The 25,959-nt window shown below is 42.3% G+C and overlaps 1 protein-coding gene across 1 annotated transcript in view; it reads right to left on the minus strand.

Moving 5' to 3' along the window:
• TMEM131L (transmembrane 131 like) overlaps positions 1 to 25,959 on the minus strand; it is a gene marked incomplete in the record, with an annotated part of 1,995,267 nt that overhangs the window by 31,288 nt on the left and 1,938,020 nt on the right. The window contains 1 exon segment of the mRNA XM_044062407.1: positions 2,137 to 2,282. Within this exon segment, the coding sequence (XP_043918342.1) occupies positions 2,137 to 2,282 (146 nt within the window).

Here is a 25,959-nt window from a genome sequence, read left to right on the forward strand (position 1 = left end):
AGAGAGCTCCTCTATGTCTCTTTTCATGTAGTCCAGGGAGGTACATCTCAGGTCATTCACACCAGCATGGACAATGACTGAGTCATATTTGTACTTGCTTTGGAGTGACCTGAGTGCTTGTGTTATGTGGCGGATCCTGGCACCCGACAGGCAGCTTACAGTGACCTTCTCCTTGTTCGGTCTGGTGAGTGGGACGTCAGTGTGTCTGACAATAGAGTCACCTATTGCAAGTGTATTTGGTGTGTTGTTTAGCCTTAAGGGCTGTGACTGTGTGGCACACTGACTTTGTGAAATATGTGATACGTGGGTATTGTTGTGGGGTAGCGGTTGCTTGGATGTCTGCTTTGGCAGATTTTTATTTAGAGCGTCCGAGTATGTTTTCATGTGTTTATGTGTTTGGTTTGCTGATGCGATAGGTCTGTGTGAGACTGGATTTGTGGTGTGAGTGGTTTCTGCCTCTTCCTGACTGACTGTGCCAGTCTTGGGTTGAGAGAGCTCAACCTCCAGTTTGGCAGTATAGTTGCATCTCTCGCATATATTTGAGCTTGTTGGGAGGAGGAGAGGGTGGTCTGTGTACATAAGACAATTGTAACATTGCCTCAAGATTCCCAGATTCACTAGCTGGACTGGAGAGTAAACCTGAAGCTGACGTTTGGACATGCCAGAATAGTATTAGGAACTGCTTATTGACTGATCAGAAAGGACCAATAGGGAGCCAAGTACTTATAAAGAGTATAAGAGGTGCTACCTAAATGATAGTCCCTCCAGATGGCTCTCACCCCCAAGGAAATGGGAGACACCCCCCACCATTAGGAAGCAAACAGGCTTAAGTTTCAGTGGAGGAGATTTGATTGTGAAGAAGCACAGGGACAAAAAGAATATATGAATATATGACAAAAAAAAATATCTGGAACCCCTGTTGCTAACAAATGAAAAGGCAATATACGCTTGCTCAACTTAATGGGAAATGTAGGAGCCAGAGTTGGCTGGACCATAAACCTGCAGAGGGGAAAGGGAAAGGAAAGCACCTCTCACCCATCAAGAAATGTAAAGTGACTTAAAAAGAAACAGATAGGAGATATTTCACAGTACTGACCAAGTCATGCCCACAGACTGAAAAATTTGAAACCACTGACACTTGGATGACTCCAACAACAGGCCTAGTACTACGCTTTCTAGAGTTTGGCTGCATACAGTAGCAGAGGGAAGATGATGACCCATTTAACAGGATACACAACCACTAAGTACTCTCAACAAAATTATCTTCCATGGAAACGACAACATTTTAAATGACAATATATATCTATGTCTGGTGGAAGAGTGGAGAGTTATATCTAATAACAGCCCAGATTCACTTTAGAGGCAAACCTGCAAAGGCTCTCTCACTTCATTACTGTGTTAATTTCTTATAGAACTGAAACACAATGTACTTTTTTAGGGAAATGAAAGTATGAAAAAAAAAAACTACCATCCCTTTTTGTACTATATCCAAAAGATGAAATGAAAATGTTTACTGCAAAAAGTTTTTGGGAAGAAAATAAATCAAATGCAAGACAGGTATGTTGGGGTGGAATGATAAGTTTTTGGGAAGAAAATAAATCAAATGCAAGACAGGTATGTTGGGGTGGAATGATAAACCCAAAGCTATGAGCCAGGCATCCCACTTTCAATTAACAGCTTGAGTACCTATTGGAGTTGGTACAATGGAAGAGTGGAACAATGCTTAGCAGGCTCACCTTTCTCTTCAAGGGACAGGGATGAGATCATATGCCTGGACCTACAAAGGTAGAATTTTCCCAGATAAATCAGGGAGCATGAAGTGGTGCTCTCTACTAGATGGCATAGCCATTTGATTATCCACTGAATGTTTACCCCTTGGATGCTTCCAATATGTGCAGACAGGTATGGTTGTAAGGAAAATACCTGTTGGCTGCTGTAATGACACCCTTCAGTTTGTTCTTGGCCCAGATGAAAAGGAAAGGAATGTGTCAGCTGGACAAGGTAGAGCTGATGATCAACAGACAGTAGAAAAAAATGAAAAAAAAAGTGTCATATATGTGAAGAACGAAATTCAGATGCATTTAACATGTTTATAAACCATGTGACTACCATGAAACAGAAGTCCACTATACTTACTAAAGAGCTCGAACAATGTGACAGATCCCAAGGTGAAGAAGAATCCGAAGTGTGGTCTGCACTCCACAAGGGTAGGCAACCATGATCTATTAATGCTCCATTCAAGACACCTGGATCTGGAAAACCATGCTGATAATGAACATTATCTGAGAATAAAATAACCAGGATTATAAATGGAAAAGATACATATAAAACATGTGACAGAACTTTACAGCAATAATTAAAAAAAGTGTTCTTATCATATCAGCTGATCTGTGAAGAGACCCTCCTTGACTGGTTTCATTCATTAGATGAACCACTTTTTGGCAAAAAAGCAACTTTTTCACTTTCATGGATGTCTGTATCAATGTACTTTGTGATAATGACTTATCTAATATGCAAGTTCTTTTGTTCTAAGTGCACGCAAGTTTGTCACCATACCACTACCTTCCTGCAAATTAAGAAATAACAATGGAAGGCTTTCACATCTGCATTATAGGTTCATAGGGAATTAATAAGCATGCAGTCCAGGAGACCATTAAGGAGCCTAACCCAAACTCTAAGCTACCTCAAAGCACTGTCTGGTCAAGTGACTCACTCATGGTCACACAGTAGGCAGATGAATGCAGAGGGAATCAAATCCTGCACCAAAGGAAGTAACTTGTTAACAGTTCAATGTCTTAGTACTGTATGAAAACTGTCAGACTTATTATGAATCAGTAAGTATATACTCTGACGACTTACAGTGAACTCTAACATCAGAAGCTGGCTAAAGAAGTGCTCACCTGCAGAGAGATTGAAAAAACCTACTCCAGACCACAGAGGAGGGGTCTTCTTTAGCTGGTATAGAAAGAACGCATCAATTACATAAAATTTTGAAGATCACCTCTTGTGGGTGCTTGGATAGTCTGAAACTTAACTAATAGCCACCAGGGTAGGAGGAGCCTCAGGACCCACATAAGTATAAAGCTTAAAAAATTGAATCCTAGATTAACGCTTTCCCAAAAGAGATCCAAACCTCAATGTCATGGCTGAAAATAACTTGTGAAGGTATGAAACAAAGACATCACTGATAGCTACAACACAGGCATTTAGCACTAAAAGCAACACTCCTGTAGTCAGCCTTGCTTGACAACCATCAGCTCTTCTATCAGTGGCACAAAGGAGAACAAATGGTCCTTCTTACCAGGATGTGAATATCCTTTTTACCAAGATGTGAACATCCTTTTCTCCCCGGTTTATGTACCAGTAAAGAAAACTGTTTAGTAGAAAGACTAGTTTTGGGACAAATCTACTATCACCTTCGCAGGGAAAGGTGTGTTCATGTTAAAGATACCCTGTCTTTGTGAAGGACCAAAGAAGACTTCCTACATTTAAGAGTCCTGAATCTCCAAGCTCTTATGCACAGAAGCGATGTTCATCAAAAAAAAAAAAAAATTCCATCAAACTTACTTCAGTGTTACTGAGCTAGCAGCACATGAGGCAAACCAGTTAACTTCACAGATCAAACACCAGTTTGCCAAAACCCATCCACAATAAGTAAATAAATACATTTGTCAACAAGGCAAAAAGAAGTAGGGGGCAAGTTTCACACACACACTACACATGGCTGAAAAGCTAGCTAGCTTTGATGAAATGGTCCATTACAAGACACAAATGTGATTAACCAACAGATAAGAAGGAAGGGACTCTTCAAAAGAAGACAGAGGTGCATCACTAATTTAAAGAATTTCTTGATTAGTCCCTACTGGGCAATGACAATACCCTCAACAAGATCAGGATGCAGAGAGAGGTAAATGGTGCATGTACGCAGACTGTGGAAAAGACAAGAGGCCCAAATCACAGACTGCTGACATAAGTTAGGATTACCTGAAAGTTTACCAAACAGAGCTCTCTATCTTTGTCTGAAGAACTCATGCTTCCTTATCTGTTGGTCAGCTGACTCTATCTCTAGCAATAAAGCATTTCGTCAACTACTCAGTCCAAACTAAGAACCATTTCCACTTGGAGGTATAAATCTGCTGAGTGGAAGGCTTCTTGGAAATTTCAGTAACCTGATGCCAGTTAGCAAACTTAGTGGGATCAAGGGTTCACATAAGAAGTCGTGCCCTGAGGTGAAGCAGATTTGTTACCCTAACTATGGGGAGAACCCCCCATTGGCTTGGACCTGCAGCAGCTTCTGTTCCACTAACAGCTTGACAGCCTAAAATCATTAACTTTTTGGCCACCAAAGGGTGAAGACAGTTGAGTTTTGGTCTTTCATCCATCAACTTTGCTATAACAGAGGGCATCAGTGGGAAAGATAGCAATATGTAAAGGTATCTCCAATGCCACAGGATGAGGACAAGATGAGAAATACCCTGGGAGAGCTTTATCTCCAAAGCCATAAGTGCCAGCATGACTGCTTTTAACTCCAGCTAACTGGAGACTCCTTACTAAATGGGACCAAACTCCCTGCACCAAATGGGAGCCTATATGAGCTTCTTCAGACTGAAAACAAAATATCCATCAAAAGAACCAGTGATGGGTTTGGAAGAAGAAATCAGACCTCTAAACTGACACCATTTTTGAGGAACATTCTTATTTTTCCAGGCATGATTTACCTCTGTACATGATGTACATATTTTTGGTGGTATGTCCCTATTTTCAGGCTTGATTTACTCTTCCATACATTTTTCTGAATCGTCCCATCACACACAATTTTTGAAGCTGTCTAGTACACAAAAAAACACACTACATAACCAATATATTAGTGACACTAATAATTTAATGGCGGAGGATACACATCTTACATCTCCCTTTCTTCAAATAGATGATTGTGTGTGGTAGAACTGGTACCTGCTACAGAGATTCCCATAATGCTGACTGAATGTCCAAATATCTGGACTTGCATATACTAAGTATGAGGGTGCCTTTTCTAGGAATAGTCTGTCTTCTCCGAGGTATGGTGATTTTAAAGTTGGTATATACAAGTCGGGGGATGGTTGTTGAAGGCAGGGCGGCTTACAGTTTTTTAAGAGTAATTTATTTATTTATTTCCAGTTTGTTGATCGGGAAAGTCCACTTGGCCCAGTGTGCCCATTTTCAGTGGAGGCCCGGGCAGAAAAGCTTCCAAGCACGGAAATGGCATTATGAAGACTGTGGCAGCCCATCAAGCCTAGAAAGCACAGCAGACCCTAAGCTGATCGTCAAGTTGATTAAGGCCATACCCTCCTGGGCCCTCTCCATGGACAGGAGTAACCAGCAATGGACATTATCCATCTCTATGCTGAAGAAGAATATCTGTGCAGCAGTCAGAGAGGACTTCCCCAAATTCCAGAGACTACAACCCAACAACAACAATAAATGCATGGATATTTCAAGAAATCCTTCATGAGACAGTTGCCCAGATAAAAATTTACATGGAGCTACTTCTTCCTGCAAAGCTGGCTACCATCTTAGTAAAGCCCTCAATACAGAAAAAAGCTCAATTTCATATTGGAACTGAAAGTAACCTAGGGATAACAGGTGGAATCTCTTGCCTGGACCCCAAATACTGATGTGTCGACAGACATCCACTGTGTCCAATTGCATCATCTAGGCACCATGCAGGAGTAAGGGCTATTAGCCAATATAAGCATCCTATCTGAAACAGGATGTATCATACGTGCTGGCTGAAATATTAGCTAGCAACTGCTAGCAAGTTTCACTTTGCAGTCCTGGGTTTCATTTCCTCAGTCTCCATTTGTTTACTGTTTGAGTCATGTATGTCAGCATTCTTGAGTCATGCCTGAAGAGGCACTTCTTCTTTGTGGGTTTAAGTAGCTAACAAAAACAAAACAAAACAAACAAAAAAAAAAACATTAGTTTTAGAGTGGGTTGGAACTTACTTGTCCCTTCTGAGATCAAAAAGAGCTGAAAGTAGAACTCCTAAACTTCTCCAAAAATGGATAGGCTTTACTGGTCATTTGAGTAGCAGAGTCTGGGTCTATCCACAGAACTACATAAAGATGGCCTGATCTACCAGCAGAATTATTTCTGGGATGATCTGTAATCTACAAGATGAAGGCAAGATTGGCCATATCTACAACCAACTGATCCACACTGGGGCAAACTCAGAAAAACATCCCTACTTCCACAGCTGGTCCCACACCAGATTAAGAGATGCTGAGAAGTAGCTAGTTGTGTCACTCTCTTGGGCAACAGTAAGCAACAGAATTATGAAAAATGTCTGGTACTTCTCAGACTTTCACAAACAGTAAAAAGGCCTTTCACATTTTTATAGCTGGATAGGCATGGAAGAGGAAAAACTGGATGTGGAATGTGGGGAGGTTCTTAAAGGCTACCCACCAAAATGAAGGCATGTTGCCTCCACAGGAAGTCAATGGCCGGGTAATGAGTAGGCTTGTTAAACAAAGCTTCTCCCAATAAACTGGTATACAAGATCATGTTATGGGAAGACAATCTCAGCCACACACATCCTGACAGGCATATGTGATAGCCCACTGTAAAGACAGTAAACACTAAACAATTTACTTATTATTTATTTTATTTGACATTTAAGTAGGACAGTCCGACTGGGTCACAAAACCCATTTTCAGTGGAGGCCCAGGGAGAGAAGCTCCACAATTTTATAAAATTGCAAGACTTACAAGCAAACTACAATATATAAGTATACAGTGAGAACACTGCTAGTTTAACTGTGATAAAACTTTACACAAAGACTTATAAGCAAAATTAGTAGACATAAGTATACAGTGAATGCATTACACATTTGTCTTGATAACATTTTACACAAAATTATAATTTAACAAGACTTTTACAAATCTGACAAGACTTTTAACATGATACTAACAAGGTTAGTAAGAGATCTAAAGCTCAGACTCCAGGATATTCTTAAATCTTATCCAAGGCCTCCATAAACAAGTGGAACAGGAACCAGGACAAATGAGATGAACAGTTCTGGGCCATAAGCCCTGTAGTAGCACAGAATAAACTCTTCTGTCAAAAAAAAAGTATTCTTCTGTCATACATATTCAAAGTTTTGCACTTGTCAGTTGGAAAGCTTATAAAATGCTGAGGTTTCCATGACCTGCTGGACTGAAGAGATTACAAAGATGCAGAGAGCATGTGTCTGAGACTGAATAGGCAGAGTTAAAATGCCTGAATGCTGCTGAGACACCATCCGCAAATGTCTCACACAGGGGCTAACCCAGGGTTCCTTAGGCTTCTTTCTCAGAACTCTGCAACTGTTTCTAAGGTAACCGAATAAGATCTCAATGCTAGTATAAGCGTTTTTTCATGAGACTGTTTTTCCAAAACAAGGACCATCTAGAGGGGGGATATTTAGGGAGGGGTTGACACCTTGTCTGGCTCAGAAACAATATCCTCAAGGAGTACTGAGTTCTCAAAAGAGCCTGGGTGTGAGGGAGTGTGTTGTCCTTGCACAACACATGCCTAGTATTATACAAAAGTAAGCAAGTGACTAACACTGGGTCTGGAGAGGCACAGAGTTGGCACACACCAGCACACAAAATTAAGGCAGTGCACAGTGGATAGGGGCTTGTTTCGGGTCCAGTGCAGACTTCATAGGGATGCAATTCCAAACTAGCTACCCAAGCTCTCAACATATGTGGAACATTTCCTTGATATACCTCAGATGCAAATCCTGAAATAGAAAGAGAACTCCCAGCCTCTACATTTGAAACTCACTTCCTACTGACAAAGTAGGGCAAAAGCTTCCCACAGTGCCATTCTGATTACATTCGGACACTTGTGGCAGTTTTCCATGTTACACTCTGTCACGCCCGTGCACTGGGCCAGTAATCAGGGAGCCTCAATCCTCACCACTAGTACCAGTGAAGGGCATCTGGGGCTGGTTTCTCCCTTTCTCTTCAGATCCCCAATAAGACTCCCCACTGGCACAGCTATAGGGTGCAGATCTCAGCCGAGTAGTCAAGCCAAAACCTCCAGTACCCTCTCTGTCCAAACAGTGCTTTGTGCCCCTGACAAGTAGCTGACACACACACACTTTGAGATTTGGTTTATATATAAACACACGCTCCTGGGGAAGGCTGGCACAGGTCCACTAGCTATGCCCCTGTCTGTCCAGGCTATAAGGTAGTAATCCACTGCCATCAACTACTCTTATTAGCTACTTTACAGGCCCTTACAAAAGGGTGTCCAATTCTATTGTGCAATGTTACTGTTATCCAAATAATAAGTGTAACCCAGGGCTAAGGCTATTGATGTGGCTTATATGGTATCACCAAATACATACAAGTATCCTAAGAGCTTAAATTATCTCTACACAAAATAGCCACAGTTGAAAGGTTTAAAATATTTAATAATAAATAATAAAAACACAAGACAATGCTTATTCATTCAACACAGGGATACTAAAGAGTTTAGAAATCACAGGAAAATACTTTAAAACAATACTGTAGGACAGTCTGACAAAAATATAGAGAACAGCTAGACTAATCTAGCTGTATTTCTATCGATCACTAAGAGAAATTACTGTTCTAAATTCTACTTACAAAACAAGCAAATATAGATGAGAAGTGATGGTGAGTTGTCAGCTTCAGAACAAAATACAAAATGCTGTTCTTACTTTCTGAAATAGCCCTTAAATTGATAATACACGCCTGAATGGCTTCCACTTTGACATTTTCTGGCCTGATCTTACCACTCCCCACTCTATGTCCCAAGTAGGATACCTCTGCTATACCCACCTGATATTTGCTGGGCTTAATGGTCAACCCTGCCCTCTGTAGTCTGCCCAGCACCCCCCTGACATGCTGAAGGTGCTCTTGCCAGGAATGGCTGTAGATGGCAATATCATCTAGGTAAGCAAGGACAAACTCCCTGACATGCTGAAGGTGCTCTTGCTAGGAATGGCTGTAGACGGCAATATCATCTAGGTAAGCAAGGACAAACCCTCCTGCTAGGATATGATCTATCAGTCGCTGGGGCATTTTTCATCCCAAAGGGCATCTTTGTGAACTCATACAAGCCAAAAGGAGTCACAAAGCCTGACCTCTCTCTAGCACTGGGAGTCAAGGGCACCTGCCATTAACCATAGGTAAGATCAATGGTGGTAAGATACTTAGCCCCCCACCCCCCCACCCAGCTGCTCTAGGGCTTCATCTGTCCTAGGCATGGGGTAAGCATCTGACTGTGTGAGACTATTTAATTTCCTGTAGTCCACACAGAACCTGGTGCTGCTATCCTTCTTTGGTACCAGCACTAATAGGGAGGCCCAGGGACTGTTGGACTCCTGAGTTACACCTAGTCCCAACATTTCCTGTATCTCCTCCCTCAGAGTCTGTTTGACTCTCTCAGGCACCCTATAAGGGGCCTGCCTAATAGGCCTTTGGGGTCCTGTATCCACCTGGTGCTGCACCAGGTGGGTGCATCCTGGCCTTCCAGTGAACATGCCCCCAAACCCCTGTAACACTGCTCAGATTTCTCGAATCTGGGTAGGCGATAGCTGCTGGGACACTGCTACCCCTTCCACTGAAGTGTCAGTCCAAGCCTCACTGAGGAGATCAGTCACCAGATCTCCCTCAGACTCCTCCTGCAATCCACTGCAAATACTCAGCACAAGAGCCTCCCTATCATGGTAAGGTTTCATCATGTTAACATGGTACAATTTGTGCTCCTGCCTAGCAGTTCCACCATGTAGTTAACATCACTGACCTTCCTTACCACCTTGTAGGGTCCCTCCCAAGCTGCTTGCAGCTTATTTTATGTCTGACAGGAATGAGAAAGTACAAAAGAAGAAGCGTGGCTGTGACCAATTTGACTACATCGTGGTGAGATCAGATTTCTGTGTTTAACATAGGAATGAGAAAGTACAGTTGTGTACACTTACCATAAATGTAGATGTTCGAGTGTATTCACTGTTGCAGTCATTACATTTGGGTAATCCTTCTGGCAGGTTGCCCTCAGTCGGTCTGAATTCCAAAGTCTTGGGTTGAGTCCCAAAGCTATGGTTGGGGAGCTGGAGCTAAACAGCATTAGGAGCGGCTATGAGGCCCTGCAGAACTGCAGTGGCAAAGCCTGCCCTGGATTTAGAGTAAAGAGGCAGATTGTAGTGTTTTGTAAAGGTGAGCACTGAACTCCAAGTAGCAGCCTCCAAAATGTCTTTGGTTGGTACTCCCCTGAGAAAGGCTGCAGAAGTGGCTGCAGCTCTGGTTGAATGTGGCCTAATGCCCTTAGGCACTGGTTTGCCATGCTGTGAGTAGCAGAAATGAATACAGTGACCTATCCACTTTGAAATAGTCTGCTTTGAGATAGCCTTTCCTTGTGATGCTGTGGCATATGCCACTAGTAATTGCTCTGTTTTTCTGAAAACTTTAGTTTTGTCCAAGTAGAATCTAAGCTGTCTGTGTATGTCCAAAGAATGCAGAATTTTCTCCCCCTTGTTCTGTGGATTTGGATAAAAGGTTGGCAAATTAATTGTTTGGTTAAGGGCTACAATGGATTACACCTTAGGCATAAATGTAGGGTTTGTTCTCAGAGAAACCCTGTCTGGATAGAAAATGATAAAGGGTTCCACAGCCATGAGAGCCTGTAGCGCTGAAACTCGTCTTGCAGAAGTTATTGCTAGGAGCAGAGCTGTTTTCCAAGATAAGAACTATATGTCCACAGTAGCAGCTGGCTCAAAAGGAGGTAAGGTGAGTTTTTCCAAGACATAATTGAGGTCCCATGCAGGTATTGGCGTTCTCCTTGCAGGCCTTAAGTTTTTGGCTCCTCTGAGGTACTGCCTTAATAAAGGATGACAAAAGAGTGGTGGCTCTGTATTGTAATGAGCCGAAATGGCAGAGGCATGGATTTTAATTGATGAAAAAGACAGGCCTTTGTTCAGCATCTCAGTTAAATATTACAAAATCTGAGGAATATTTGGGACAGCTGTATCAGTTCCTTGAGCTTGGCTCCAAGCACAAAATCTCTTCCATTTCCCAGCATAGGATTTTCTAGTACTGGGTCTTCTGGCTTCTAAAATGACATCCATCACAGCTTTACTGAGAGGTGGGCTTTGTATGGCTACATTATCCACCATGCTGCCAGGTTTAGGGTCCTGAGTTGGCTGTGCAGAATCCGACTGCTTTGCTGGGACAGTAGATGAGGTATTTGAGGTAAGGTCCAGGCTGGGCATTGGGACAAGTTTCTTAAGATCGGATACCAGTACTGGCGTGGCCAGTCTGGGGCAATCAGAATCATTTTTGGTTTCTCCTGCCTGACTTTTAGGCGTACCTTGGGGAGGAGAGGTAGTGGAGGAAAGGCATATACTGACAGGTTTGTCCAGTTGAAAGATAAGGCGTCCACTTTCCAAACTTGTCTGTGATAAGTTCTTGTGCAGAATCTTTTTAGTGGATTGTTTTGAGGGGAGGCAAATAGATCCATGTCTGGGCGTCCCCATTTCATTGTTATCATGCTGAAGACTTGTGGATCCAGGTGCCACTCGTGGGGATCCATGAGGTTTCTGCTTAGTTCGTCTGCCAGAGTATTTTCCTTTCCTGGCAGGAATTGTGCCTGCAGATGAACTTGGTAAGTCAATGCTGTGTCCCATAAAGCCATGGCTAGTCTGCACAGGGGATAAGAATGAGTGCCCCCCTGCTTGTTTATGTACCACATGACCATGGTGTTGTCTGTCTTTATCAGTAGTGGTCCTGGATGAAGTAGGTCCTGGAAGGCTGCCAGGGCATTTTGAACAGCTAGCATCTCTTTTTGATTGATATGAAGATGCTTTTGGTTTGTGGGCCAGGTGCCCAGAATGCCTCTTCCTGCCATGTGTGCCCCCCAGGCATAATCTGATGCATCCGTTGTTAGGCTCCGTCTGGCTGGGGGTAGTGAGAATGGCTGTCCCTTGTTTTGGTGACAAGCCTTTGCCCACCATCAAAATTCCTGTTGCAGGCAAGGAATTAGAGTAATCATTGTTTTCAGACTGTGGCAATGTTGTGTCCAGACACTTTTTAGGTACCATTGAATTTTCCTCATATGCAGTCTTGCATATGGAATTTAAGATGCAGGATGCCATGAAGTCCAAAGCCTACAGAATTTTTCTTGCAGATAACTGGGCCTTTGTTGCCATTTCCTTGAAATAGGCAGTCAGTTGCCTTTGTTTGTCTGGAGTGAGATAAGCCATCTGGGCAGTTGTATTTAAGCTTGCACCCAGGAATATTATCTCTTGAGAGGGTACTAGTTTTAATTTCTTTTTGTTGACTGTGTACCCTAGGCATGTTAAAAGTCTTATCACAAATGTCAGATGCTGTAGCAGAATGTCCTTGTTCTCTGCTTGTATGAGGCAGTCATCCAAGTAAGGACATATTTGTATTCCTCTTTGTCTGCAGTAAGCAATTACTGGTGCCAGGCACTTTGTGAAGACCCTGGGCGCAGTAGATAAGCAAAAGGGCAGTGCAGAGAATTGGTAATACTCTGAGCCAGCCTTGAATCTGAAGTATCTTCTGCATAACTGTCTGACTGGGACATGCAGGTATGCCTCTTTTAGGTCTAAAGTCACGAGCTGAGCCTTGCTGGCCAGCATGGGCAGAAGCTGCTGTAAGGTCAACATCTTGAATTTTGGTATATCCAGGAAAGTGTTTAGAATAGATAGGTCCAGTATTGGTCTCCATGCTTTGTCCTTTCTGGGTAGCAAGAACAGTCTTGAGTAAAATCCTTGCCCCTGCTCTTGCTGTGGTACTTGTTGAATAGCCCTCATGTCCATGAGAGCTGCAACTTGTTTTTGAGCCTCTGCCCATTGATTTTTTGGCAGGTCTGGCCAACCGTTTGCCCTTGGCAGGGTATGGAAATGAAACTTGTAGCCTTGTGACACTATGTCTAGAACCCATTTGTCCTGGGTTATAATGTGCCAATTCTGAGAAAAAAGAGATAGTTTTCCCCCTAAGGCTGCTGCCAGAAGATAAGTGCTTGGAGCAGGCAGGGGGAAGTCATTGGGACTGTTTCCTGTATGATTGTGATTTGTCCTCTCCACCTTTGGAGGTAGAAGCACTCCACTGCTTAGACCTGTAGGATTCTTGTGGCTATGATCTGCCTCTAGGGCGTCTGGATCGTGAGGTCTGAGACTGGAAAGGACCAATTCTTTGTAGGCCAGTGTCTGCTAAATCTAGGTGGCTGTACCTGTAAGAAATCCTTGACCGTTTGCATAGATTTAGCTTTGTCTTCCATTTTCTTTAACACCTCTTCTGCCTTAACACCAAACAAGGTATCATGTTGTAAAGGAGCATCTAATAATTTTGCTTTAACATGGTCAGGCAGATTTTGTTCCTTTAACTAAGCATGCCTCCTAATGACAGAACCCATAACAGCGGCCTTACAGGAGGCCTCCAGAGAATCAAACCCACATTGCAAAGTATGCTTTCCAACTTGTTCAGCTGCATGCAATAAATCCTGCATTTCTTTGTTTTTCTGCACATTCTGAATTTGCCATCATTTTCTGTTTAAACAGTGTCATGATATATTGCTGATATTTGAGCATATGAAACTGGCAATTTAAGGCCCTTATAGCCAAAGTAGCAGATGTGTAAATCTTTTTTCCCCATCTATTCAGAGCTCTAGAATCCCTATCAGAGGGGGGTAGGATTTTTTGTAGTAGAAGCCTTGACCCCTTTTGGACCCTGAGAAATAGTTTCTGGGTCTGCAGTAGGGTTTTTGAAAAGGAATTTATGAGAGTCAGGGACCCTGTAATATCTGTCTGGCTGGAGGTAAAGAGTCAGGGGTCAGACTAGACACCGAGAACACATCTACAATGTCCAACATAGGTGGAATAGCTAGAGGCCTGTGTCGAGGTAGTAAAAGGAAATCTCTGAGCCTTTTCTTAGATTCTGAAAAATCTTGGCTCTCCCAGTGGAAGTGCTCCCTCATGGTATGCAAGGTTTCCCCAAAAGAGTAGTCCTCAGGAGAAGAAGCTGAAGGAATTGATTCTTCAGCATCAGAATCCTCATAGGGGGAAGAGAACATTCCTGATCAGAAGAGGAATCAGAAGAAATGGAAACCTGATCTGAAGATTCATAGTCTGTCTCTTGCCTAGGCCTCTTATCAGGAGGGGGATGGGAACCCCTGATCAAGGTAATTAAGTCTTCGGCCATTTTGAGCATCTGTTGTTTGGGCATGGAGGCCTGTCCTTGTGACTGGTGAACTTGTTTCTTTGCTTTTAAAGGTGTTTTAGTCTTTGAAGTTGGTTTAATATATAATTGTTTACGTCTGAATACACCCTCAGAAGCCGATGCCTGCTCAGCGGCTCCGGACCCATCTGAGGGAATAGTCTTCCGAGGCTCCAATACCTTGAGTTTCCTGTGGCCTGGCCGATTCCACGTGGGAGTCGGTAGCAGCCTGTGACTCTAAAGTAGCGTGCGCCAGGGACTGCGAAAGCGCCTCACTGAGAACTGGTGAACCGGCGACTTGCTTAGGAGGAGCTTCGTCATCGGTTTTGGACTTCGGTTGCCTGTCTTTTTCTTTTTCTATGCGTTTTTTGTGAACTCCGGTAGTCGGATGGCAATCCAACGACATTGTATAATTAAATCTTCGCCCAAAATAGCTTAATGCAAAATCGTTCCAACGCTTAATAGTGTGTTGGTTAAATCTAGCACAAAACCGACAACTAGCAACGTCGTGGTCAAGGCCTAGGCAAGGAATACAGTAAGAATGAAAGTCTTTATGAGGTATTTGCTTCCCAGAAGAAATACAATTAACTTTTTCTGACATCGGTCTGGAGCAAGAAAAAAGTTTTTCCAATGGGGTACTTAGCTTTTAATGAAGACTTTGGATCTGAAACTCGAACACGAAAATCTCATGAGTCGTCCGACCGGCACTTGCGAACTGCTTCTGCTTTGGGCACCACACAGCAAGAAAGACTAAATAAAATGGTGTCGGCTGCATCTTTTATACCCATGATGACTTGACGTCAGGGAAGAGGCAACAGCAACCAACACAGGACCCAAGACTTTGGAATTCAGGCCGACTGAGGGCAACCTGCCAGCAGGATAACCCAAATGTAATGACTGCAACAATGAAACACGAAGAACATCCATTACCTGCTGCCCAACAGCATACTCTCTAGCTCGAGCATTCCTGTCATAGCAGACCTTGCTCAGCTAGGTTCTCCTGGGTCAAGCCCATGAGTTCCCTGAGCCTTGTCCTGAGGTTTAGGACATATGTCACAACAGACTCCTTGTGAGATTCACACACCCCCTCCCACTCATCTCAAATTAAATCTTGAGGTCCTCTCACCCTATGCCCATACAGCAACTCAAAGGGTGAAAAACCTGTGGGTTCCTGGGAAATCTCTCTGTAAGCAAACAGAGAGGGCAAATATTTGTCCCAATCCCTCTTAAACTGGTTTGCAAATGTCTGTAGCATGGACCTGAGTGTAGAGTTTAACCTTTCAACAAGAACATTAGTCAGAAGGTGGTATGGGGTGGGCTTTAGGTGCTTCCCCCCACAGTACTTCCAAAGACAAGCCAGCAGGTCTGACATGAAATTGGCACCTCTGTCAGTCAGTATTTCTTTTGAGAAACTTACCCTACTAAAAATCTCTAACAAAGCATTTGACACCTTTTCTGCCTCAATGCAGGACAAAGCCACTGCCTCAGGCTATCTTGCAACATAATCTACTACCACTAGGATATACTTTTTCCTTGTGGAGCTTGGAGTACTCAGAGGCCCCACAATATCCATAGGTACCCTATGAAATGGCTCCACAATCACAAGCAAAGGGATCAAAGGAACTTTTACCCTCGTCTCCTGCCTTGCCTACCTTTTGGCACTGCTCACAGGTCCTGCAGTTCTCCTATTACACCTCTGGAAATTGCAGGCCAATAAAATTTCAGCATAATACATCTCTTTGTACATTTTATGCCCATATTTCCTGCAAAGAGAATATCATGGGATATGGCTAGAAGTGCCAAATGGTAGGCTCTAGGCACTACCAACTGCTATATTCTCTCCCCCTCTAGCCCTCCCTCAGGGGTCCACTATCTATACAGTAACCCTTTGTCCCAGCATACAGATTCCCCCTTCCCATGAGAATCAGGTGCCTCACTAGCTACCTGCCTCAGGCCTTGTAATGTAGGGTCTGAAAGCTGAGCCTGTCTCAACTCTTTCTTTGTAACCCTTCCCAGTTCCCCTTCCAAAGGAAGTCTGACATCCTCTGACAGCGGTGCCTCACTGTCAGCCTGGGTACTACTAACTCACCTCTACCTTTGCAGTCTCTGTCCAAGGGAACATCAGTGCCAACAAGCAGCTGTGGCTCAACTTGAGCCTCACTGCTACAGAGTAGCTCCCTGCCTGAAGTAACAACCTCACTACACCTGGCTGCAAGTGTGCGGTCAGTCTGGATCTCCCTCAGGCTACCAGACCCACATGCTTGTCTCCAAGCCTGACTGCATGTAACTGCATAAACACATGGTACTGCCTCATCAAAATCCTTCCCTATGAGGACATCTGGAGGATGGTAGTTTGTTGTCTCAAGACAACCTACTATTGGCATTTTGTTGTTTCCACTTACTGCCTCCCTCACCTTTTGTTCCCCATCTTGCCTCCATGGACATCTATATGCCACATGGCCCTACTGGTTGCATTCAAAACATTTAACCCTACATCCTGGACTTGTACCTGGACTAGTGGCTTCCCCTGCTACTGACAGATTCTGTTGGGGTGGTCTGGGCTGCCCACCATGGGTTCCCTTAGACCCATGAGCAGCACTGGGTGTCCCTTTCCTGTGCAGGGGTGCCCTGCTTGCTAGTGGGTCTATATTACATTCTCAAAAGCCGATAATGTCGAATCTGACATTGTCGACACAAGAATAGCTAAACTGCAGAACATCAAACACGGAAATCTCCATAAGGGAAAATTTCTGTTTACTTCAATGTAGTGTGGTCTTGGAGTTGGTATATATAAGTAGCGGGGTTGTGGGGGTGCAGGGGGCTTGCCCCCCTGCCTACAACGTTTATTAATTTATTTATTTATTTATTTTTTTCTGAACATTTGATGTTTTAACAGTTCGATCACTAAAGGTCGACCTTTAGTGATTCGAATTGTTAAATATTCGATGTTCTAATATAGACCCCTTGCTAGGTATCGGTCTCCCTTCTTCCCCAACACATCTACAAGTAGAGCATTGTCTATCAGCTAACCAGATCCTCATGTCCTCAGGCAAAGTGCAAATGGTTTGTTCCCTCACCAAAATGTCTGCCAGCCTTCAAAAGTGGTGACCTGACATCCACTCACCCACCTATGAAAATAAGTGCTTAGTTCAGCAACAAATTCACACACACTTTCATCTGCCTTGCGTCTATGCCCACGAAACTTGTTCATATAAACTTCAAGTGTTAGCTTAAAAAATTCTAGCAAACAATTCTTTACAGCATTATAATTTAAAAAGTCATTGTCAGACAGTTTGGACAATACAGTTACAGCTTTACCACTGAGTAAGGGTGTCAGGAACCGTGTCCAGAGACTTCAGTCAACATCATACTGTTAATACCCTCTCAAACATATGAATGAAACTATCAAAATTATCCCCTTCTATAAAATGCGGAAGAAATTTATTGACTTTTTGTGCTTCTGGGGTTTGGTTACTCCCTTCCTCATTACCTCCATGATTCTGGCGAAGAGTCAGCATCTCCTTTTTATGTTGCCTCTGCCTCTCCTTCTCCTCAGCTTCCAGGCATAGTAGTTTCTCATTTTCCTCACTCTCTAGACACATCAGTCTCTCTGCTGCTTCTATTTCCAAATGCTTGGCCTCCAACTCAAGTCTCTTTAGCTCCAGATGGAATTTTAAGTCCTCTGTAGAAAGGTTGCGCTGTCCATTCTCTGAGTGTTGTACATCTCTACGGCCAGTCTGATCGTCCTCCTGGTTGCTATTCTCTGATGCAGCTGTGACCAAAGCTGCAATCTTGTCTATCTTAGTCAGGTTTCCATGCACCAGTCCTTTAGCCTAGCACATCTCAGCCAACTGGCTCCTTGTAAACTTTCCATACACCTCTGCTGACATGCTTGCCTGCTCTCCCTAACTAACCTAACAAAAGAAAAAAAACAATTGTAATCTGAACTCTGAATTGTCACTGCATGTCTGATTTAGAGTACAAAAGCACCTTCAGTGATCACTGTAGACAAGCTGCAGAAATGCACTATCCACACCACTACAAGCCAATTAATATGTGATGTGGCTAACTCACCACTATCAAACAATTAATATTTGACATGGATATCCCACCAATGCCAAACAATTTAATCTGACACGCCCATGCACTAGCCCAGTAGTCAAGGAGCCTCAATCCTCACCAATAGCACCAGTGAGGGGTGTCCACATTGGGAGAATAATAAGTACACACACAGTAAAGTACAATTTCCCTTAAGAGCACACAGAGATCACAGTCCGTCTGGGGATGGTTTCTCCCTTTCTCTCCAGATCCCCAATAAGACTCCCCACTGGCACAGGTTCAGATCTCAGCCAAGCAGTCAAGCCAAAACCTCCAGTACCCTCTCTGTCCAACCAGCACTTCATGACCCTGCCCAATAGCTGACACACACACACACTGAGATTTAGTTTATATATAAACACACAGACACTCCTGGAGAAGGCTGGCACAGGTCCACTAGCTATACCCCCGTCTGCCCAGGCTATAAGGTAGCAATCCACTGCCACCAACTACTCATCAGTTAGTATAAAGGCCCTTACCAAGGGATGTCCAATTCTACTGTGCAATGTTACTGTTATCCAAATAGTAAGTGTAACTCAGGGCTAAGGCTACTGAAGTGATTTATACAGTATCACCAAATACATGCAAGTACTCGGAGATTAAACTATCTCTACATAAAACAGCCACAGCTGAAAGGTTTAAAATATTTAATAATAAATAAAAAAACACAAGACAATACTTATTTATTCAACACAGTGACACTAGAAAGCTCAGAAATCACAGGAAAATACTTTAAAACAATATTGAAGGACAGTCTGACATAAATATAGAAAACAGCGGTACATTTCCGTTAATGGGGCAACACTCAACTTCAACGTTAACACAATGAATTGTAAAAAGAGTTGACTTCATTTTAAGAAGTGTAATAGTGGCTTTTTTAATTAAAAAGTAGGGTAATCTGCATTACCTGGCATGTTACAGCTGTAAGGCTTGATGCGCTTTACGTTTTAAATCGGAAAACAGCTGTTAGTAATAAAAGTGGTTTTCTTCTACTTTCTTCTGTGGCTTAATGTTGCCGCGGCATCTTTAATGGCTGTGTTTTTCAGTACTGGAAATCAAGTACATTTCAAGTAGTTATTCTGTTTGTTATTATCTTGTCATCCTTGATGTGCGCTTTACTTTTCAATGTGAAAACAGCAGTTAGTTAGCATCGTGGTTTGTTTAAAGTGGCAGCTACAAGTTGGAAAGTGTTGCCGTGACAACGTAAATATCTTGCTTTTCAAGTAATGAAAAGAAACACAGTTCTGTTCTGTTCTGATGTAGGGCCAATAACAGGAAAGCGGTCATTAACAGTGTTGGCCTGACTGTTGCTGTGAAATGAAATATGGACAATTACTGTATCACTATCGATTTCTGCTTTCCAGACAAAAAAAAAAAACACAGGCCTTTTCCGATGTTGGCCTTAAAACCGAAAGCGCTCATTACGAGTGTTGCCTTGATCACAGAAAAGTTGCTCAGACATAATATAAGGACAATAAGGGTATCAGTAATGACTTCTGCTTTCTAGACAAAAAAAAAAATGTTCTTTCCCAATGTTGGGCTGATAACAGAAAAAAAACCCCGCCAAACCGCTCATTGGCGGTGTTGCCCTGATAACAGAAAAGTACGAAAACAGCTAGACAAATCTGCCTATATTTCTATCTCTAAGAGAAATTACTGTTCTAAATTCTACTTACACAGCAAGCAAATATAGATGAGAAGTGCTGGTGAGTTGTCAGCTTCATAACAAAATACAAAATGCTGTTCTTACTTTCTGAGACAGCCCTTTTGATAATACACATTATTGCTGAGGCATTTCAAATTACATCATTCTTAAAACTTCTGTTGAAGTTTCCCAGGCTTACAGAACTTAAAATTTTAACATTTCTTTTTAATCTGCAACTGCCAGAAAGCCACAGCAATAAAAGACACTTTACATGTGAAACCTAGTAATTATCTATGTCTTAGGACAATAGAAAGAATTTTCTAGGCCAAACATCCTGTCTCAGAGCTTGAGATCATACACAGATATAAAATTCTTTACTTATCAGCTTTCTTCCAGCAAGGTGCACTGTGGTGACATTTTTGAAGCTCAGAACATAAAACATTTTTTTTTTTACATTTGTTACACAAGCCTGTGGATCATATTAATATGTACAATGACATGAATTATTTATAAAATTATATCTGGCTGGGCTGGCAGCCCCTCAGTTTTTCACACACTCCTCTCAAAGACAACAAACAATGTGCTGACAAAGCCAATGGCAGGTAATTTGACAGCCACAGAGACACAGTCTGCTGGTGGGAAAAGCACACACAAAACAAATGTGCTTGTTTAATGGGTATTTTATATTATGTTGTGCTTCAGTACAGTAGCAGGTCTCATTTAGTGTAGAATGTTTAAGCTTTTTTATCAAAATGTAACTGGAAGAGTGATGAAACAAACAAGGACCCAACAAGGTGAGTCCCTGCTGTTAGGTTTAGGACTTGCACTACCAGCCAACTAAATGGCTTGTAATATGACAAAGGACAATACATCAAACTATGTTAATTTGCTTGAAAATGCAGCTTGGGGCAGAAACATAAAGCAGATTCATAGTCACAATATTTCTTCTTGTTAAAATATGCCAGTAGGCAGGCCCACAATTCTTGTAATATTACCTTGCATAGCACAAATTTTACTAAATACAGTCAAGAAACCCAGTTTTGGGTGACTGGACAGCCCACAGACTTGCCATTACAAAGAAATTTGCTGTATTTCTAGATATTTACAGGCATTTCAGCAGAAAGTACAGCTGTGTACACTTACCATAAATGTCGATGTTCAAGTGTATTCACTGTTGCAGTCATCACACTTGGGTTATCTGCCTGCAGGTAGCCCTCAATCGGCCCGAATACCAGAGACTTAGTATTTCTGCGTCAGTTGCTGTCGCTCCAGGACTGACGTCAGATCGTCAGGGGGTATAAAAACAGGCAGCCGACACCATTACATCAGTTTTTCTTGCCCCAAATGTCAGGAGCCACCCAAATAGGGAGCTAAGTTATGATGGTGAAAACACCACCAGTAAAAAGTAAATACCAATACGTCTGAAAGGGGTGAGTAACAGACATAGAGAGGAGCGATAGAGAGAGAGATTCAAGGGGGCTGGAGGGAGGGAAACCAGGACTGCAACAGTGAATACACTTGAACATCTACATTTATGGTAAGTGTGCACAACTGCACTATATGTTCTTCTTGTTTCACTGTTGCAGTCATCACACTTGGGTAGACTCCCAAAGCTGAAGAAGGGTGGAGGTAGTCAAGAAGAATTAAGGCTGGCTAGTATGCCTTGCAGGACTGCAGTTGCAAAACCTGCCCTTGATTAGGAAAAGATAAGCAGGTGGTAATGCTTGGTGTAGGTATGTACAGAACTCCAGGTAGCAGCTTCCAGGATGTCCCTAGTATGAAACTTATTTTTTATTTTATTTACTTTACATTTGTTGACTGGGATGATCTGACTGTATACATGTCCATTTTCAGCGGGGAGAAAAGCTCCAACATAGACACATTTACAGATTGTTACATATAGTAAAGCATATGAGAGGAAAAAGTCAATTTACATACTGCTACAAAACATCCTAGCTATAGCAACCACAAAATATGAAATTTCTCAAGTCAGATTTTTCAAACATGCTAGCTTAAAAATAAGACAATTTTAGATTTTGAGTTTAGTTTCAATTCATTGTTCTTGTGTGGGATTACAGGTCCCTTCCCTAAGTTGTTTATTTAGAAAAGATTTAAGGGCTTCTATTTATGGTCAGAAATAAGTCAAGGAAATATAGAGTTAGATCATTTGAGAATAAAAGGTTAAAGTTTTTGAACTTGGATAATCCAGAGGAAAAGTATGACCTTGGTTTAACGAAAAGGAGCTAATCTGGGTGAGAGCATCGGCAAAGCCAATGTGACTTACAATGGAATTTTAGACTCTTCTTGAATTGGACTAAGGAGGTAGTAAGAGAGTAAGGTTGGAGGGTAGGGAGTTCCATATTTTTCCAATGGCGTTGGCATACAGAGTATCACCCCCTGAGTTATAGGATTTGATTGTTTGGACAAATAGCCTGTTTGATGAGCGAAAGCCTAGACTGGTGTAAGGAATTATTATATTTTTCAGTGCAGGGGTGTTGTCGGGTTGTTTGAGAATTTTAAATGCTTCTGTGAGTTGGAATCCTCTGAGGAATGTTGTAGAGGTAGAAGATGTCCTAGTGGAATGTGTTCTGACCCCCTGAGGGGTTGGTTTCCCATGAAGCTTGTAGCAGAAATGGATGCAGTGTGCTATCCATTTGGAAATTGTTTGTTTTGAAATGGCCTTGCCCTTTGCCCCTGGTGCAAAGCTGACTAGTAACTGGTCAGATTTCCTGAAGGGCTTAGTCCTACCAAGGTAGAATCTGAGCTGTCTGTGCACGTCCAAGGAGTGCAGGATCCTTTCCCCTTTATTCTGAGGATTAGGGAAGAAAGTTGGCAAATGGATAGATTGGTTGAGAGCCACACTGGACACCACTTATTTATTTAATTAATTTATTTTATTTTATTTTACATTTGTTGACTGGGTAGTCTAGCTGGATATATGTCCATTTTCAGTAGAGGCCCGGGGAGAAAAGCTCCAAACACGAATAATGACAAAGTTAACAATGTTCAGAACCAGTAATAATCACAATACAGAGGTAGTATTGGTCTACTGAACAGTTGTAATAATAAATTTGTATATTAAATAATTATAGTAAAAATTAAACTAAAGAATTCTACAAAATTTAAACTAAACAATTCTACAAAAAAATTAAACTAAACAATTTTTACAAATCACACTAGAAGGTATGAGCAAGTCTTAGATAAGGGAAATAATATATATGTTATTCTCATATAACAGAGTAGGAGTTGTAAGTAGAATTGAAGGCAAAGGTTACAGGAGTAGGGATAGGATTAAGAATATAAAGTGGAAAAAAGATGTCAGTGAGGGTTAGTACATGGACAAAGCCAGTGAGTTTTCAGATGTTCTTTAAGATGTTTTTTAAAAAGAGAAGTAGAAGCGATGTAGATAATTCAGCAGGAAGCTGATTCCAGAATTTACCTGCAGTGTTCGGAAAAGTGAATCTCCGGCTTTGTTGTTAGCTTTATTTGATAAAACTAGGAGCTTGTTAGCAGAGCGTAGTGTAGGTAGATTAGTATAAGGAGTAATAGATTAGTCAGGATAGGGGTGTTGTTAGGGAGGTATAGAATCTTTTGCGTAATAAGCAATTGTTGAAAGAGTATATTGTTTTGCAGTTCTAGCCATCCAAGTTGTTTGAGGTTAAGGCAGTGGTGGGTTTTAAAGGGGGAACTTGTGATGAATCTAGCTATGCTATTATAACATGTGGAGAGTTTAGAGAGGTTGTTTTTGGATAGGTTGGTATATATGACAGAGGCATAGAAAAGGGTGGAAATGAGGTGGGTCTGAGCAACTGTTTTCCTTGCAGAACGGGTGAGGAAGGTTTTTATTCTATAGAGGGTGCCAAGTTTTCTGTTAACAGACTTTATAGTGGAGTTTATGTGTTCATCATAGTTGAGATGATTATCAATAGTTACACCTAGTAGGCGGGTTGTAGTATCTGGGAAAATGTTGGTACCATTGTTAGAGGTTATAGAGAAGAAAGGAATGGATGATTTATGAGTAGGAGTAAAAAGCAGTAGTTTTGTTTTTTTTTTTGGATTTAGGAGGCAGTGTTGCATAAACCAGTTTTCAACATTCTGAAAAACAGTTTGGGTGAGGGAGTGGAGAGAGGATATTATCCTTGGCTGCACATATTAAGGTGGAGTCGTCTGCATATTGAATGCAGGTGGCTTGAGGTATGTTCATGTGTAAGTTGTTAATAAATAAGGAGAAGAGTAGGGGACCTAGGATAGAGCCCTGGGGTACTCCAATATTTACTGGAAGTAGTGAATATAGATTGTTATGCCAAATTACTGCTTGTGCTTGCTGTCTATTTTCCATATAAGATCTAAGCCATTGTATGGCTTGGGGATCAACAGAGTGAGCCTTTAGTTTGTCAAGCAGTAGGTTATGGTTTACCATGTCAAAGGCTTTTGACAGGTCAATAAATAGTGCAGAGGAAAATGAGTTGTTGTTGCGGTTTTTATATATAGAGTCGGTAAAGGATAAAAGGGCAGTAGATGTGCTATGAAATGGCCTAAAGCCATGTTGGCAGTTTGCCAGTAGGTTATTTTGTAGTAAGTGGTTAAGTAGTAGTTTGTGAATACATTTTTCCATTATCTTAGCTAATGGGGAGAGTAGAGCAATAGGGCGAAAGTTAGAAAGCTCTGTAGATGGTCCTCCTTTATGTAGAGGGATGATATGGGATATTTTCCATAGAGCAGGGATTTTGCCCTCAGAGATAGTTCTGTTAATAAGGATAGAAATGGGATAATCTATGGCTTTTGCAGCTATTTGTAGGTATTCAGATGGGAGTTGGTCAGCAGAAGGGGTGCAAGGTTTCAATTTTTGAAGTAGCTTACAGATGAGAGATGTAGATACAGGTTGTATTTGAAAGGTAGGTAATGAAGTATTGCAGATATTTGGTTGGGATACAGTGATGGGTGGTAAAGAATTGGCCAGGGTTTGAATGGCTTCTGTAAAGTAGTTATTAAAGGCATCAGGGATCAGGTTGGAGTTGCTATTGTTGAAACTTTCAAGCATAAAGCAAGGGTTAGTCCTGAGGGAAACCCTGTCAGCATGGAAAATAATGAAGGGTTCCACAGCTATAAATGCTTGTAGCTCAGACACTCTTTTAGCTGAAGTGATGGCCAGAAGCAAGGCTGTTTTGCAAGAGAGGAATTTTAACTCTGCTGATACTGCATGCGCAAAGGGGGGAAGCATGAGCTTTTCCAGTACAAGGTTAAGGTCCCAACCAGGGGTGGGTGCTCTCCTTGGCAGTCTTAAGTTGTTTGCCCCTCTCAGGAACTGTTTGATAAGAGGGTGAGAGAAGAGAGGTGGCTCAGTGTTGTAATGAGCTGAAATGGCAGAGGCATGGATCTTAATGGAGGAGAAGGATAGGCCCCTGTGGAGTAGATCTAAGTAATCCAGGATTAGAGGCAGGAAGGGCAGAGTTGTGTCCTCTCCTTTAGATTGAATCCAGGCGCAGTACCTTTTCCACTTATCAGCATAGGATTTCCTTGTACTGGGTCTTCTGGCTTCAAGAATGACGTGCAACACCTGCTTGCTTAGGCTGGTTACTGGGGGAGAATTCAAGGAATAAGCCAGGCTGCAAGATTTAGGGTTTGCAGTTGCAGGTGCTAGATCTGTCCCCCCTGCTGAGAGAGAGCAGGGTTGGGTTCTGGTGTAGGTGCCAGGGTGGCACCGGTGACAGGCTACGCAGGAGTGGGTACCAGTGCTGGCGTGGCCAGTCCGGGGCAATCAGAACTGTCCTTGGTCTGTCCTGTCTTATCTTGAGCAATACTCTTGAGAGAAGGGTCAGAGGAGGAAAGGCATAGATTGAGAGATTTACACACTGGAAGGATAGGGCAGCCACTTTTCAGGCCCTGCTGTGAGGTGTCCTGGTGCAGAATTTGCTGAGCTGGTGATTGCAGGGTGAGGGAAAGAGATCCACCTCTGGGGTCTCCCATTTCTGAATCAGACGGTTGAAGGTGCTG

Source organism: Protopterus annectens, chromosome 2.part1 (assembly GCF_019279795.1).
Source record: "Protopterus annectens isolate FY-2018-M chromosome 2.part1, PAN1.0, whole genome shotgun sequence".
Classification (NCBI taxonomy): Eukaryota; Metazoa; Chordata; order Ceratodontiformes; family Protopteridae; genus Protopterus; species Protopterus annectens.